The 17423-nt window shown below is 43.0% G+C and overlaps 1 protein-coding gene across 22 annotated transcripts in view; it reads left to right on the forward strand.

The window, feature by feature from the left end:
* Positions 1-17423, forward strand: part of LOC148041158 (uncharacterized) — a 76557-nt gene that overhangs the window by 37358 nt on the left and 21776 nt on the right. For 14 of the 22 annotated variants that reach the window (XR_015690746.1, XR_015690747.1, XM_087677160.1 and 11 more), the window contains 6 exons: positions 785-1862; positions 2585-3615; positions 3776-3878; positions 4174-4224; positions 4333-4359; positions 4436-4507. Coding sequence is in view for 15 of the 22 variants with exons in the window: in XM_087677160.1 (XP_087533286.1) it covers positions 785-1862; positions 2585-3615; positions 3776-3878; positions 4174-4224; positions 4333-4359; positions 4436-4507 (2362 nt within the window). In the remaining 7 variants the exon portion in view is untranslated. Of the gene's footprint in view, positions 1-722; positions 1863-2584; positions 3616-3775; positions 3879-4173; positions 4225-4332; positions 4360-4435; positions 4512-17423 lie in introns of all 22 variants that reach the window. The other 8 variants (XR_015690750.1, XR_015690764.1, XR_015690752.1 and 5 more) reach the window with 3 other exon arrangements.

A 17423-nucleotide genomic window follows, 5' to 3' on the forward strand; every position in this document is an offset into this window, starting at 1 on the left:
TTCTTCATCAATTGACCATCTGCTCATTGCTCATCATGATTGCACACATATAGCATGCTAGATACTACTAAACATGGGATGCACTAGATTACAATTTTTTGTTGTTGTCTCACCTTGCCCGATGTATGTCATATTACATCCGCCATACCCCAACGGAAGGAGCTAGTGGTAGATTGCTCATTGCTTATCATGATTTTATACATATAGCATGCTAGATAGGACTAGACATGGAATGTACTAGACTTGGATTGTTGTGTTTATGCATAGCGTTTCGTCTCATAGCCCAATTTGGCCTCTAGTAGATGTTAATACATCTTTGTTTCTCTCTCTTTCTCTCTCTCTCATTCAGTCTTCTCACTCTATCATGTACCCAAGAACTGTCTTCATTTTACAAGGGACTTCATTGTGGTGGGCTTAGCAGACAAGTTTTAAACATGTGGAGTTTTAGGAGATGGTTGACACCTTCACAAAGTGATAGATATGGAAGGGCCAATGCCACATCCTCTTGGATGGGACAAGATGCTGGCTGGGATATTGCCTGAGCTTTGGTTATCTTCCCATTGTACTATTTGGTTTTGAAAAACTTAATTAGCCACTCTTATTTATCACAGAAAAATGCTGTAATTAGCCACTCATTTGGAAGGTTATGTTCATTTTTCTCTCTGCCTGTTAAGGTATAGTTTTGTTGATGTAAGCTAAGTTCCGTGCTTTTAAGGTTGCAGTTTGTTAAGCATGGAGGTCCTTTTGATCACACACCAACCACTGGATGTCCACTTTCCTGTAGGAAAATGACATGAAGCACATGCACTCAGATTACTGCCTTAGAGGGTGTGTTACCAGAAAAGAAAGATGTTCACATGATATTGATTGCAAAATGAATGAAGTTGGGAAAGAAAACTTTGTTATTGGGACTGCAACTGCTGAGAGAAGTTGTAATGAGAAAAACTTGAATCTCAGAAAGGTTAAATGGAAGGAGTGTGATGAACAGAATGCACAGCATGTCCCAATTTGGCAACCTCTTCCTTTGGAAATGGAACAGTCTGTGGTCTATTCACATCAAAAGGGTCTGTGGTCCAAAGGTGGATCAGCTACACTTCCACTTTGGTTCCTGAGTAGTAGCTTTTATAAGGATGAGGGAGTGCAAAAAATATCATCCCTTCAGGTTATTTTGAAGAAATGTTGCAGAGATGGGCCAGAAAGGATTGAACATGTCAGTGCAATGTCTGAGGCTGAAGGATGGTTACAGAAACAAAAAGCAGAAGCAACTCAGAATAGCCTTAGAATAGACGTGAATCCAGTAAATGATTGTTGCATGCTTATACCTGACAAAGACTGTGATGGAAGATGCTTAAGGAAGGTGCTTTTGAGCAGAAGTCCTCAAGTGAAATCTGCTGAAGTTGATCCTGACAGTCATATTTCTAGAGAAAGCACAGTTCCAGATATCATTGATGATGCTAATGCAATGTATGAATCTGGATCTCCAGTGAGCCAGGAGACAATCAGATCTTCTCAGCAGGCCTGTGGATTAGAACATTCGAGAATTAACTCCAGATATGTCTTAAAATTCACAAATGAGTGTCCCGTAAGGCAACCCAAGGAAGACAGTGATGCAGGTCCAAAAAGTTGCTTGAAGGCTGATCCTTTGAACAATCACTTTGGAGCTAACTTGTGCAATATAAGGACTACACGAAGTCCAGTGTCTGGTCTCAGGACTATAGAAATACCAGTCTTTGGAAATGATCTTGGTTCAGGTGGAGGCACTGAGCTGTCAGAAAAAGATTCGAGACACAAGTTACACAGCCCAGACTGTAGAATTGGTAATAGATCTGATGAAAAGGCTTGCTGCAAGGACATCACGTTAGGTAAAGAAACTTTTACGTTTTCTATGTCAGTGCACGGACACATGTTTGCAAATATACATAGCATCTATTCTATATTACATGTGATGCATGTGAGCTTGTTCAATACATAAAGCATGACAACGCTACAAAGAATATTTGCAGTGCCTGCAGACAGAACAGTACTCATCTGATCAGTTGATGTCTTGATTCTTGGTTTTAACAGGATTTCCACCTTTTGGATTAAAAGGCTTTGCTCAAATATATAGTATAGATTATGAAGAGACATTTAGTCTAGTTGCTAGGATGGTTATTCTCCTTTTACAAGTCCAAATAATGGTAGCCGTGAGAATTATGGCATAGAAAAGTTGGTCTCTATGCTTAGATTGTCTTAATATATTCCTAAGTTTACATTTTGAATTTTACATATGCAAGTGCACATGCACGATATCAGATCAGATCTATAAGCTTATTTGGGTGGTCATGATATCACATCAGCATTTTACTACTTCAGATTGCTACCAGAATGAGTTATGATGGATCCTTGTTGGCTATGTGCCTGTGACCTCAGCTGTTCAGGATTGGGCACAGTGCTCCTCTTTGATTGTCAATTTTCTCTGATTTTTGTGTCATGCATTCAAGCACATCCATTGATGTGTGATCACACCTATCTTGGAAGCAAGGTGTTGTCCATATAGAAGAATCAATATCCTTCAAAAAATAATGTGTGTTTTTTGTCCATTCAGATAATCTGCAAGTTGGAAGTACTAATGAATCAGGGAAAAACAAACATTCACATGAATGTAAAGTCGAGACCTCATTGAATGCACATGTTTTGGCTTCACCAAAAGCTTTGAATGATGAGGTTTCTGGACATGCAGTTTGCTTCCAAATTGAGAAAACTCCAGGGATTATAGATGAGCAACCAAAGACTTCTATTCTCAAATTAGACATACCAAGGTTGTCTGCCTTCAAGTTGACACGAAGGAGGGATGGCTGTCCGAACCCTATGTTTTCTCGCCTACAAAAGTTGAAGCAAGCAGTTGCTAAAAAGAATGATACTCAGAACAAAGAATGTGTACATCAGAATGCACCATCAGAGCAAGCACAAACAAGTGCAAAATTGCAGGACGAAGGTTCTGAGTCTGGGTTGATCTCTGAGGAGATAGAAACGGATCAAAGGAAAGCGGTCCCTATAGCTACACTTGAAAGTAATCTGGTCCCTATAGCTACACTTGAAAGTAATCCGATGTCTTTTACCTTGCCAAAGACTGCAGAAGACAAAATGAATGGCCCTCTAAACAAGGAAGTCGTGACCCAAAATGCAGCACCAGAGAAAGCACAAGCAAGCATGAAATCGCAGAATGGAGGTCCTGAGCATGGGTGGAATTGGAAGGAGTCAAAAACAGAAGAAAGGGAATCCATCTTTGTATGTACACATGGAATTAATCCAATGCTTTCTGACCTGCATGAAGTTGCAAAACAACATAATGGAAGAGGTGCAGATCAAAATATGCCATTAGAACATGCAGAAGAAACTGGGAAGGTGAAAAATCGAGGTCCTGCTTGTAAACGTCCTGTGTATGGCTGGATCTCAGAGGATGCTGAAACAGAAGAAACAGGACAGTCTACATCTACGACTGAAAGTGATCGAATATTCTCTAGGGCACAGGTGTTGAAGAGAGCAATTAACCTTGAAGATCATCTCAGTAAGAAGCCATGTATACATGAAAGCTCTGTCAGTAGAAAGGTTGGGAAGAAAAAGAGACTTTTTGAGGTATGTGAAATTGTGAATCTTTTGAGGTTTTTACTGGGTTGATGAGTTGAACTGATTCATGATTGTACTTGAGTTAGGCCCAATGCACATGGCATTGTCAATGTATTGAGCCATCAATGAGAACACTTAGTGATTTATGAGACAAGGCTTGGCTTTGCAGGAAAATGGCCAGCTACTCCTACCACATGTAGAGAAGAAAGACCCTGCACTGTCATGGGATACAGGGAAAACACCCATTGGAACGAAGGCCCAAGATAGCCATGGTATTTGTGTTAAATTTCACACCCCTCCTCAATTCTGAAAGGTATCATATAGTAATCTGTATTGACATTGAGGGTAGTATGTGGGTGTGCAAATGTGTGTTTCCGATAATGCTCTTGCCTTTTACATGATATTAGAATTTGAAATTACTTTAAAATTCTTGGCTAATGAATGGTTGAGATTTAACCTTGTATAGTCAACAAGGCATTTGAGCCAGTCAATTGTACCGATTTCATATTATGCATTGCAGAAGGCAAGACCAAAAACTGAATGTGTACTGTTGACAATCTTCCATAGGTTCACAAACTCCATCACAACTTTCTCCAGAGCTGCCCCCTGGATTTGCAGGTACTGCAGTGCAAACCAATAACCTCGTTTTACAAGTCACTCTTGCATGAAAAGTTCTGATAGTCTGACTTTGAACTTGCATGATGACTATTCTTTGTATTCGTGCAGACTTGCCTCCAGGCTTTAGTTTTCCAGGTTTGTAACACAGTAAATACCACATTCGGTGCATAAAGGAAAGAAGATTTTGATACAAAGATCACATTCACTGCAGCAAATTGCAAACCTTCTGAAAAGACTGAGCACTTGGCAAAAGAGACATCCCATTGTGCTGAAGAGCACCAAGGCAGGTTTCTTCTGACTTCGATTATACCTCTTGTCTAACTTTACCCTGCACCTGGGAAGCATCTAAATGGCTGCTCCTGCGATTTGCAAATTAATGCTTGCATCAGCTAGTTGGGGTTAGCTTCAGATAATAGTTCAATATATCGTTGATCCACATAGAAACATATAACGTGAAGAGCACAAATCAGGGCAAGTTCCTTTTTCTTCATGCAGTTCAAAGTTGATCTAAAAAATTGTGCAGAAATGTGTACACAATATGACCTACACATTTTGCTCTCCCCGCCCCCCACCCCCCCCTTTTTCTGAGATACAATTAGACCATATTATCTCCTTGAGTTTTGGTAATGACAATCTACTTTCTATCACATTATTTTGTGATACATCTGATTACAAGCAATTATCTTCTCCTGTACAGTAGTTTACGAGTGTTGAAGTTCCACTTTAGATGTCGCTCAAGACAGTTTATGTGTTCAGACAGCCATCAGAGTCACTGAGTCTGCATGATATCCTTTAGCCATAATAAAGAAACCAGAAGCCATGGCCCAATGTTCTTGGATACCTCCAGCCCCTACTCCCTGAGGGATGGTCCTTCATTGCTTGTACTGACCATAGTTGGCAAGAAACCCATTTCATAAGGTTAGGAAACTCATTTCATACCTAGGTGTTTCATAAACATATGAAACATGTATTTTGAACTTTGACAAATGCCATACCCACAATGTCTTGGGAATTTTGTAATCATCATTTATCATGGATTTACTTGACACGTTGACATGGATATTGGCATTGATTGCATACATTGATGGCTCCTCTAACAACTAAAGTTGATGTTGGGCATGGATATTGGACCATGAAGCATGCAAATATTGATGCTATGTTGAATGTCCATTTGCATTGAATAGAATAATGAATAATGTCAATCTATGTTTTCTACATCGCATGAGTCATACAGTATATGTATATGAAACTTTTACTTTTTAATATCTCGAATGAATCCTGTTTCTAACATTTTATGAAACTTGTATGAAACCCATTTCGTACCTCCCATTTCAGAAGCCCTTGGCAACTATGGTACTACCTAAAGCTGCTCCTCTGATAGAACAAAACACAGTTTAGAATACTTGAGAGCAATGGTAGGTTGCATGGTATTGGATCACTAGGTTCCATTGTGCATTGAGGTGTAACTCTGAATGATGAGACTGTTTGCCAAGTGCTTGAAGAAGGTTGGCACAAAGCAAGGAAGCAGTGATGGGAAGGGTGATAGAACTGAGGAGAGAAAAATAAGAAAAAGTGGGGGTAGGGGTGTAGAGGGGGAGTAAGACTGCAATAAGAAACGAAGGTGGGAAGCGAAGAGGCAGAGATGAAACCTACCAAGAGGGGAGAAAACAGGGAAGGAAGTAGATGAAATGAAGGAGGGAGTGGCAAGAGGAAGGGAAAAAGGGGCAACAGCTGTGGTGGTGTAGGAGGCCGGGATGGAGATGGCATGTCTCAGGGCTGCATGTTGCTGTCTATGACAGCAGCAACATGCAGAAGAGGGGAGGACCAGGCTGAAAGTATGGAGGAGGTGGCATGAGAGAGACAAGGTCTGCATGCATGGGGAGGCAGACAGGTCGGGAGCTAGTTCTTGGTATAGCTTTCCATTGATGCAATATAAGGAAACATGATTATTAGATGAAGAAGACTCAGAAATCTCAGCTCCACATTTAGTCATTAGCAGATCCAAGAATCTTTGTGCAGAAGATAACTGACCTAGAAACAAGGATTTAGTCATTAGCAGATATGATACTCGCTTGTTGACAGATAGAGCAGAAACAAGCATTTACATTTTGGGCATTTTTGGGTTCTTAAAAGCCAAGGCACTTCTGTGCAGCATAGGGTCACCGAATTTGATCCATCTGAAATATCACTTCATTTCTTGTGTTTTAAGGTATACCTTAAAACACAAGAAAAGAAGCATTAAATGTGTGGAAGCTCCCATTAGTATGGTAATTTTTAAGAAACATAACTCTTTGGATTCTAGCTGCTGTATCTGAATGCAGTCAAGACATATTTGCAGCTTCAGCTTTCCTAACGGTTGAAAGAGCTCAAAAGTGCATGCAAATAATGATGGGTGCAAAGTGATTGTTTGGGGAAGAGAAATTTCATGCAGAATGGGCTATGTAAGCTATATGACAATGGTTTAAGTAACATCTGTCGTATGAGAACAACTCTAGAAGAGTTGTGAAACTTTTCTGTTGGAAGTAATACAGAAGATTGAAGCAGCAGGAGCTATATATCTTTTGGGCCAGGAATATACCAACCTGTAAAATCAAAGCAAACATGTCCAGAAGAACTCAAATGCCTTGAATCTCCTTGAAGGTGCTCTCAAAGTCCAAGAAGTGAGTGAATAACGGAGAACAAAATCTTGGCAACAATGCTGTACATGGAAGGGCACTTGCCACTGCTGAAGATCAACTAACAATGGCCTTTGATGTTTTTTCCATCTTACAAGGTCTCCAACGAGCCACCAGACCTTGAATCCTACTATGCTACTGACAGCTTCAAAACCTATTCAATGGGAAAGGCCTACAAACGTGACGATTGCATGTCACTAGAAGGAAAAATGAACTTAATGTTTTTAATGAATTTTGATTTTGGTATTCCTAGCTCGGTATGGTGATCATTCCACTGGTAGTGAAGGATTTGACATTGGGCATGCAATGGACAAATGTATAAGCTATATGGTCCAATGGTAGAGCAAAAAGAACTTGGGGAATTTGCAATTGCTATAGGAACCTAGAAAATGTGCAAATTCTCTAAGGTTTAATGACGATTTGAAATATTTTTCTAATAAGTAGCTTACTTAAGTTATAAAGCAGGCCCAATGCTTAAGTTTGATCCAATGAGTAGCTCACTTATGATCAAGTAAGCATTGGTTCAATGAGGAGTTGGCATTCATTTAGAAAGTTGTTATTGACTATTTGGTTCAATGACGCTGGCGTGATGGAGGCTAGCGTGATGGAGGCTGACGAGACTGGTGTGACACTAGCATGAGGGGCATGACGGAATGGATGCTGACGCGACGGGCGTGACGGGTCGGATGCGGACGAGACAGGCGTGACGCTGGCATACGTGTCTGACGTGCCTAGCGTGTCGGGGACGTATCTGGCTGTCGGGGACGCTTGTACTGACTATTGACAGACGTGATGTGAGGACTTGACGCGACGTACCTGGCGTGATGTCAGACCTCTCTGGTGTGAGGCAGACTTGTCGTGAGCAGGAATGTACCTGGCGTGAGGCAAATCTATCGTTGGCAGTATAGTGTTGCAGAGATGTACTGAATGCATTGACGCAGGCATACTGTATGCAGTAATGTACTGACAGCAAGGTACTGACACAGACCTAGATGCCAATGTACTGAGGTTGCAGACGTAATCAGATTGATATGACACAAATGTACTCAGAATGACATGAATGCAGACCTGGGTGAATGTACTGATGCACTGGCGTGTGGTCTAGGCAATGATGCATTGACTTTGATTTTGATCATGTCCTGGAGTATGCAGTAATGCACTGACTGGGGCTACAATCTGTATTTCTGCAGTGACTGTAAATAGTGTGAAGGCATTTGGGCTCGTAAAAGATTACTGGGCTTACAAAAATTTAGTGAGGGGTTAGGAAAACTTTGGAAATTTGTAGGAATCATAGAAATTGCTCTGATTTGACAGTACAAAGTACAAGTTGAGTGGCTTTGCACACAGTGTGTGAGAGATGGATAATGTAGACAAATGCAAGCATCAAACCGTGGAAAATGAATATCTGGGAGACGAATCTGATCAAGAACTAACACAACCGTCCATGGAAGCAATGTTCAACACCCCTTCTAAGAATACACTATACAAGACGTATGGCCGTAGGGTTCGTGATTGGACCGTCTCCCCAGCATCTGACAGGCATGGAAAGACCTCATGCACTATGAATGAAAAGAAATACGAAGAAATTCATCTTATGATTCGCTCTGAACTACGAATTATGCGACAAGAATTGGAGAAAGAAATACGAGAGTAGATCAAAGCCAAACTGATGGTAAATCAAAGGGCAGAAATGCAAGACATGCACATAAAGATTAAGAATGACTTACAGGCACAAATGCTGTCCGAAATGCACGCTGAAAACTGAAATGCTGAATGTTGTAGATGCCTACAAATCTGAAATCTTAGAACTGAGGGAAGAATTGAATACATTTAAGAAAAAAGAAATGAACGTGCAAGAAGAATTACAAAAAGAGAAAGAGGCTTTGAAGGCATGTGAAAGGGAGGTTCACTCATGGGCAAAAGTGGCAAAGACAACACAGAACCAGATAGAAGAAGCCAGCCCATGGATTGAGGTAGTAAAAAAGAATAAGGGAACATTAGTGAACAAAACTGAAGTAATGAATGCTACCTTGAAAGAAGAGACTAGGAGACGAGCTAGGATTTTACATATATGGGTAGTAGGATGGGAGGAGAAGAGCAGCCCACAGGAAGATGCTAAGACACTTGCTGACAAAATTGGGGCTTCTGACGTACCTATCGTCAGTGCTTGGAGAGTGGGGAAAGAGGATTCTAAGTCCAAGGCTCTAATTCTTCGCTTTGGAGACATAGAGAAAAAAAACGCCTTCCTCTCCAAGAGAAGAGCCCTCAAGGGTGAGAAGATTTATTTGGATGAGGACCTTACCCCAACACAAATAGCGCATCGCAGAGAGCACATGCCTAAGGTATTGGAGGCTCACAAAGAGGGAAAGTGGGCTGTTTATAGGGATGGATGAGTCATCAGCACTGACAAAAGGACTTCATGACAGTATAAGGCCTTTGAGATACTTTGGATGTCAATATGGAATTGTAATGGAGCCCTACGCTTGGATGCTAGTTACTTTGAAGATAGCTTCCAAAACATAGATATAGCAATGTACACAAAAACACACCAATGTAAAGGCAGTCGACTACCAAACGTGCAGGGATACAGGTGGGAAAGTGCATTTTGTCCAGTAGCTAGAAAACCAGGAAGCACTAGGGGTTCTGGAGGTGTGGCCATACTATACCGGGAAGACCTCAAAGGGATAGTGCAAGTAATGAAAAGAGATGATGTTGCACGATATTTATGGATTAGGATACATGCAGGAAGACCACGGGATATATTCATCGCAATATGCTACTTTCCTCCTGCAAATTCTACCTATGCCACATGAGATGGATCACCCTTTGATATACTTTATGAGGATATCATGAGATATGCTAGCATTGGGGACATATTATTAGTAGGAGATTTCAATGCATGCACCGGAGATAGACAGAGTGACTTTTATATGCATGATAATGCCATGTTCAAAGAGATCGACATAGATGAAATAGGCCTACGCAGGAGAGCCCAGGGTAAAGAAGTGAGTACCTATGGAACACACCTATTGACTTTGGGAAGTGCACATAGACTAGCCATCTTTAATGGTCTGCCACAATGGCCAGGATCTGACAATTTGACATGTTGGAATCACAAAGGAGGGGCAAGTACATTGGACTACTTGATAGGCTCACCAGCATTGATACCAGACATCCAAAACTTTAAGATATCTAAGAGACCAATTGGCATAGCAGTAGATCATGCTATTTTGACACTCATGCTCTCTTGTATACATATGAAACATGAAACACCATGCCTCCCTAAACATCCCAAGTACTACTTTACAGAAGACACCTCACACATCTACAGTGGTTCTCTGCAGTACAGAAGACACCTCACACATCTACAGTGGTTCTCTGTAGACGAGGTTACATACATTGGACTTGAGTAGATCGTTGGAAAAATGTACAAGGGATTTAGCAGAGGCCATACATGGACCAGCCATGTATGCATTCCCTCACACCTTGCCCCGATGTAGACCCACACGATCTACTGCTCCCCAAAATACCTGGTATGATGATGAGTGTAGAGTCACACGATCTCACCTACGGAGGGAAGTGGAGCTAGGCACTAAGACACATCACCAAGCAAAGGCGTTCTTCAAACGCCTTGTGCGGAAGAAGAAACGAGACTACTTAGCGAAAGCAGAAGCAGAGATATATCAGCTATTTTTAGGGCGGGATAGCAAAAGCGCATGGAAGATGTTCCATGAAAGATAGCCCCCCATATAGATTACATCACCCGATGCATGGCTTGACTATGGGAGACAGCTGTATAACCTGCCAGGACAGCCACCTATGCAGCCCCTGCAAGCTTGTAGGCCAACACAGTGGTCATTCTTCACATGAAAAATGGTTAGGGATGCAATTTATAGATTACAAAATGGGAGGGCACAGGATGAAGATGGACTAGAAGCAGAACATTTCTCGCATGCTTGTGACATATTAGCACCCATATTAGCACATATGTTCAATAGAGCAGTATGTGAACGTTTCCCTATGAGTTGGTCAGACAATACTATCAGGACTATCATAATCGGTCATACTTTGGCCAAGATATATGGATCTATATTGGAGCATGAACTTAGTGAGTAGGCTAAAATGCAAGGCAAGAGAGCACAAGGACAGGCAGGTTTCAGACGAGGATATACCACGCTGGACCATATTCTCACACTTAGAGCAATTATTGAGGAGGGTCGAACTCGAGACAAGAGGATTTATTACTGCTTTGTAGACTTTCGCAAAGCTTTTGATACAGTGCCTCGTACACGCATCATGCAGAGATTGCAGGACATTGGAGTACCAGAGGGTATATGATGGGGTGTCTGTGCATTGTATAAGGCAGTGAAAGGTCATGTACAAGCACCTGGGGGGCTATCAGAGAGGATTGATAGTACCATAGGAGTGAAACAAGGATGTCCACTTTCACCCACATTGTTTGGTCTATACATAGATGAAGTGTTTGATTACATAGACTGAGGAGGAGGAGCTGGAGCCAGCCTGGCAGGGGTGTTGATACCGATATTACTTTATGCATATGATATTGTTCTCATTTCAGATTCACAAGAGGGATTGTAGTGCTATCTAGATGCTTTGCACATCTTCTATAGAGATAAAGACCTCATAGTGAACCTTGGGAAGACCAAAACCATGGTTTTCAATACTTGAGCAGCATGGGTGACTAGATCTATGTACCAGTTCACATTTGGGGGAGACATACTGGAGCATGCAAGGGAATATGTCTATTTGGGAGTCACCTTCTCTGGCCCACATTTTTCGTTGAGAGGGGCATCAAAGGCACGTCTAGCACGTGGATATGCAGCACTACAGGCACTCGAGAGTCAATGTACTCACATACAGTTCCAGGAGCCCCGCACCAAACTCTGGTTGTTTGACACCCTAGTAACACCTACATTACTATATGGAGCAGAGGTATGGGGTTGCAGCTTGTACCACAGGCATCTTAGCCCACTCATTGATCAGATTGGAATAGAGAGGGATTATTATGATGGTTGGGATAGCGTGGAAGGGCCATTGATCATGACGATAGCACGTATGATTAGGAGTAAGCCCTCCACCCCACATCCCATTGTCAGAGCAGAGCTAGGGGCAACACCTATAGTTACGGAGGCACTCTTCAGGGCAGTTACCTTTTGGTACAGACTATGGAAACTTCCACACCATAGATACTCTAGATTGGCACTAACCTCATCTAGACAACTAGCAGCTGGAGGTGAGAAGAACTGTTGGTTTTCACAGATGACTATTTGGATGAGCCTACATGGTTTGGATATTGACAGTCTTCCACCTTTGGATTATAGCCTTGACTGCCCTACACTTTCTCTCAGCTGATCAGAGTTGAACCAAGTGATCAGAGCTGATATCTTGAGGATTGAAACAGCAAGGACATGGATCCATCCACCACTCTCTCTAGGATCGAGGATGGAGTTCTACAGGAGTCATTTCTTGTCTCTCTCTCATGATGGTTTCACTATTCGGCCAGCATATGTGGACACTCATCTCTCCCATAGCATACGGGTTGCTATCGGACAGATTCACACCTCCTCACATAGGCTTCAGATGGAGACAGACAGATGGACAAATACCCTAGCAGAGGATAGGGCTTGCCAACTTTGTGGTCGAGAGCCTGAGATGGAGGAGCACTACATATGCAGATGCATAGTATACTATGACATACAAGGACGGTATTACTGCCTCTTCTGTGATGGATTTGGACCCCTTCGTCGCGTCATGGAGTACGAGGACCAGAGATGCCTAGGTCTTTTCCTCTTGGAGCTCGAGAGGCGCCGAACTGCACTACTGCGAGACATGAGGCCAGCTCACCCAGAGAGAGACACACAGAGAGCAGTGACAGACTTCTTCTATAGAGCCGACCCTACTGACACTACCAACCTAGCAGAGACAGAGCCACCCCGCTAGACACCTTACAGGCCACACCGTGGTGTCACATTGGATAGAGCCACTTCCCTTCGTCGAGCACGATGACCCCGTCTACTAGGACCACGTCCGAGGAGGCCACACCACAGTTGGATTAGAGCCATTATCACGAGACACTGTAGGGTCACCACCAGGCATATCAGTGAAGCAGCTAGGGACCGCATCACAACTGAGATCATGTGCAGATCTTGAGATCAGCTACAGCCCATAGTCCCCACCACACTTTTGTACATGGTTCTATCAGATCTGGTTCTCCTTTCCTTTCCTTTTCTTTTCTATCGATGGAATAACACTACACATGGTTCAACCCTAGTATAGGCCCATCATATAGTTATTTTCAGTATTGTTTCATAGGCCACCCACTTATTTGTAATGTTATCTTTACCTTACTGATGAGATGACATTAGACATGGATGTACTTTGGATTTTGTCTCATAGGCCACATTGGCCTTATGTAGACGTTAATATATCTTTCTTTCTTTCTTTCTTTCTCATTTGAGCAACACAAGTTTGTAGACAACCATTCTTCCCTTCTTTGCTGCAAAAATTGCAGGTTTTAGATATGGAGTGTGAGTTGATACTGTGTATGGTGTTAGGATAGCAATTTATCTTCTCCTCTTGACATAGGAAATCCATTGGGCAACTCTATAACTCCATTTACAATAAGTATTATTACTATTGTTAATCTAAATATCATTAAAACAGGTATCATAGTGCAATGAGGAGAGAGATTCTCTTCTTCTCTAAGATCTTGAGCCTTATACACTTTTTGGATAACTCAGTCATGAAGAAAACGACACTCATAGTTTCGACTAGCAATGAAGTATTGAAGGGCTATGCATGAACCTACTCAATTGGGAGACAGCAAATGGAAGATCTAGCTTAGTGTGACGTAAATAGATCAAGTATCCAATGGTGTCTTGATATAAAGTAGTATCAAAGAATCCACCACCATTATCAAAAGAGAATCTAGAACCACACTTCACCATCATCAAAAGAGAATTTGAAGTAAGGCTCCAAGGGAGTACACAAAGGCTTGTAGCCCTCGTGCTAGCCTTAAATGCTGCAATTTGACCAGCATTGGTTCCAGTTGCTAGCATGGCATCCACATAATGTTTAATTATAAGAAAATTAAATCCTTGATCTCATATGTAGAGAGAAGCCTTTGTAGTGCTATTGTGGAAGCTTAAGATACAGTAAATGAGATTGTATGTGGTCACATCAAGCTCGTGGAGCCTCCTTTAAACCGTACAAAGATTTCTTTAAATGGCAAATTGTGTGTTTGGAGCCATTGATCTCAATTCTTGGAGCTTGTGAAACATGTGCCTCTTTAATGAGATACCCATAGAGGAAGGCCATCTTGATGCTGAGCTATTATGCTATATGCAGTGTTCTTCTTTGTTCTTTGTGTTCTTGCAGTCTATTACAGTAGTGTCTCTTTGCTTCCATTGCGGCTCAGTATTGTGACATGTTTTCATGCATCCATGTTCTTCTTGGTTTCAGCTCTGCGTTTTCTCCTTGGTGGTGCTGCCCATACCTGTGTTTCACTGCTGTGAACTGATCTAGATGCTGGTTGACTAGTTTTCTTGTTGAGTGATCTAGTCTTTGTGCCCCTCTCCTACTGGTCCTCTCAAAATGACTAAGTGAGCAGAGAGATAGTAGGGTTTGCGAGGGGAAACATAGAGTGTGTACGGCAAACATTGAGAGAGAATAGAAACACAGAAGATGATGAAAGATGAATCATGTTGATGAAGTGAAACTGATACAAGGGTGGCATAGCACAAAGAAAGCCTTGGAGTGCAGAAAGACTGCCAAAGAAGCCTCTGAGTCAGCAAAAGCAGGATGAGGAGGTATCACCTAGAGAAGGGAGACTGTCGTCGAAGGGTGAGAAGCCTATGAATCTGCAAATGCGGGGATGAAGAGTGGTACCTACGAGTAGGGAGACAACTGATGAAATTTCCGTCTGCAAACACAAGCCTGATGAGGTGACGCCAGCTTGCTGGGAGTGACGCTAGGTGGTGAGGATGAGCCAGATACTGAAAACACAGATGAAGACAGCCTTTGGGAGTGAGACTCCAGCCGTGGAGTGATGGCAGAAGGGTGGGAAGCAACCAGGAACCAAACGCAAGGTGTAACTACCTCTGATGAAGGTGACGTCTACTGGAGAGAGACGCCAGATGGTGAGGAACCTCCCTGGCAGCCAAATGCAAGAAGATGGAGCTGCCAAAAGGGTGGAGGATGACGCTAGATAGGGTGGATGCAAATGCATGTCAAAAGATGATGCACCAGCGAGACAATAGGGTTTGCGAGATGGAACACGGAGTGAACTCGACAAACATGGAGAAAAGAAGAGAAGAGAGAAGAAACTCTGATGAATGGAATGATGAAGTTCTGAATCATGGAGTGAATGTGATACAAGGGAACAAGGGTGCCGTAGCACAAGGAAGATGATGAGGATAGTCACGAACCATGAACCGCAATGTCCTCTTGAAGGGGTGTGAGGGTAGTGGAGATATTGGAGAGAAGAGGTGGCAGACTGAATGAATCAGCTGTAATGAATGAATGAGAGAGTGGTCTATAAATATTTTTGGGGTTGCAAACCCTAAACGCAAAACGTAGGTGGAGATGCAATGCTTCATGCTGAAGAATGCTTATGCAGCAGGTGCCACTTGGACTGTGTCCCTCGTGGGGAAATTGTTTACTTGCCCAAGCGCCCTAGTTCAAGGATGATGAAAACATGCAATGCATAGGAGGAATGTCGCACTTTGTGTGGTGCCAAGAACCATAAGGATATGCTTGTACTCGATCTCGGGAGTTGGCTTTATGTTGACCAATTGACCAAGGCAAGAAGAAGAGGAGGAAGAAGATGTAGGGGATCCCTAAGATCCAAGATTTTCACCTGAAAGATAACCTATAGTAAAGAACAGTAGACTGAGTGAATTGGAGAACCCGAAACTCAACCTCGGAAGAGAAGCCAGTAGCTTCGTGTATCCATGCGGGAAGGAATACAAAACCATGGTCACCAAACCTCCAAGGCCCCAATCTAGGTAGATCCTCAAGATCCTGGGTATCAATAGGTGAAATGACCGCTGGAAGGAAGCCACCCTATCCAAGGATAGAAGAAGGTAAAAGGCCTCCGCCAGGGTGTGCGAAGGATTGAGCACTGGGTGGGGATCCCCTTTGAAAAACTGGAGGAATAGGATCCCTATCTGAAGTCGCAATAGATGTAGATGCCCCCTCGGAGGGCAAAGAACGATCATCCCCCTCTAAATCCCCCTTTGAGGTAGGGAATCCAAAAACTCATGGATCACGGACTTCGAAATGTCTGAGGATGAAGGAAGTGCCGCCGGTTGTGCGGAAGAAGGTATCTGGGGTGATGAAGAACTCCCAGAGGTGGCCTCTCAAACTTGAGTAGGCGAGGGTGAAGGGTGGGGCTCAGAGTGAGCAATGAGTGGGCAACAGTCTGTTTCTCAATGGAGCAGATCGGGAAGTCAAAGAAGAGGAAGGAGTTGAGCAATCACTCTCTCTTGAAGGAGCGGATTGATGAGGAGATAGTATCAAACAATCATTGTCTCTTGATGGAGCGGATTACAAAACTGCGGGTTGTGGTAGACATTGTACTCGAAAATAGGTGAGAGAAGATTGGCGTTGGCATTGCGACAATCTCCAAGAGGTTGTAGCGCCAATCAATTCTCCATGTGCTCGAAAGGACTTAGTGCGCATCGGATGCGTCTTATTGCCTTAAGCATAGTACTCTGATAGTCCATGCAGAACGATCTTTGTGGCCCAGAAAGGAGAGGTGGCACAGGAAGTGCCAGGCGGGACACGCATTTACTCCGTGGGGGTGGGGAGCAAAGGTCGAAGTCGGCATGCATTAGTGGTGTGTCCGATGATGCCACAATAGGAGCACCCAGTAGTGTGGTCATCTGTTGGTAAAGAAGCCATGAGTACTAGTGTGCCTTGTTGAAGAAGGAAGAGGTCAGCCACCACGAACCATGAACCTCAATGTCTGGCTCAAGGGGTGTGAGGGCAGTGTGAAGCACTAACCGCAATGTACGGCTCAAGGGGTGGGAGGATAGTGAAAGGGCTCGAAGTGAGCTGCTAGTGGGAGGAGGATGCTCCCAACAGTAAGAGGTTGCAACCTGTAGAAAAACGCAGGTGAGGAGAGAGAAAGACTAAAAACACAGGCTGCAGGAGAGAAAACAGCAAACACAAGCTGCAGGGGAAAGAGAGAGAGACTAAAAACGTAGGAAAAACCAGCACCAACAGTCCGTATGCTGAAATCAGCTTCGAAGAGTGCATGATAGGCTGGAAACATGCACTAGACTGTTGTAGACAGCAATGGCCAGCTTGGACCGCGATGTCCTCCATGTCTGGGGTGTGGACAGCAAGCTGAAATACCTGAAATCTGCAAAAAGAGACTGTTTTTTGAATGGAGAGTGATTAACAACAGTCGCTCTGCTGTAAACAGTTGCAAATTGTGGGTGGAAGGTTGGAAACAAGTGTTAGACTGTAGATGACAGCAAGGGACAGCTGAGACTGCGA

Source organism: Lygodium microphyllum, chromosome 1 (genome assembly GCF_053477565.2).
Source record: "Lygodium microphyllum isolate KBCC chromosome 1, Lygodium_microphyllum_v1.1.10, whole genome shotgun sequence".
Taxonomy (NCBI): Eukaryota; Viridiplantae; Streptophyta; class Polypodiopsida; order Schizaeales; family Lygodiaceae; genus Lygodium; species Lygodium microphyllum.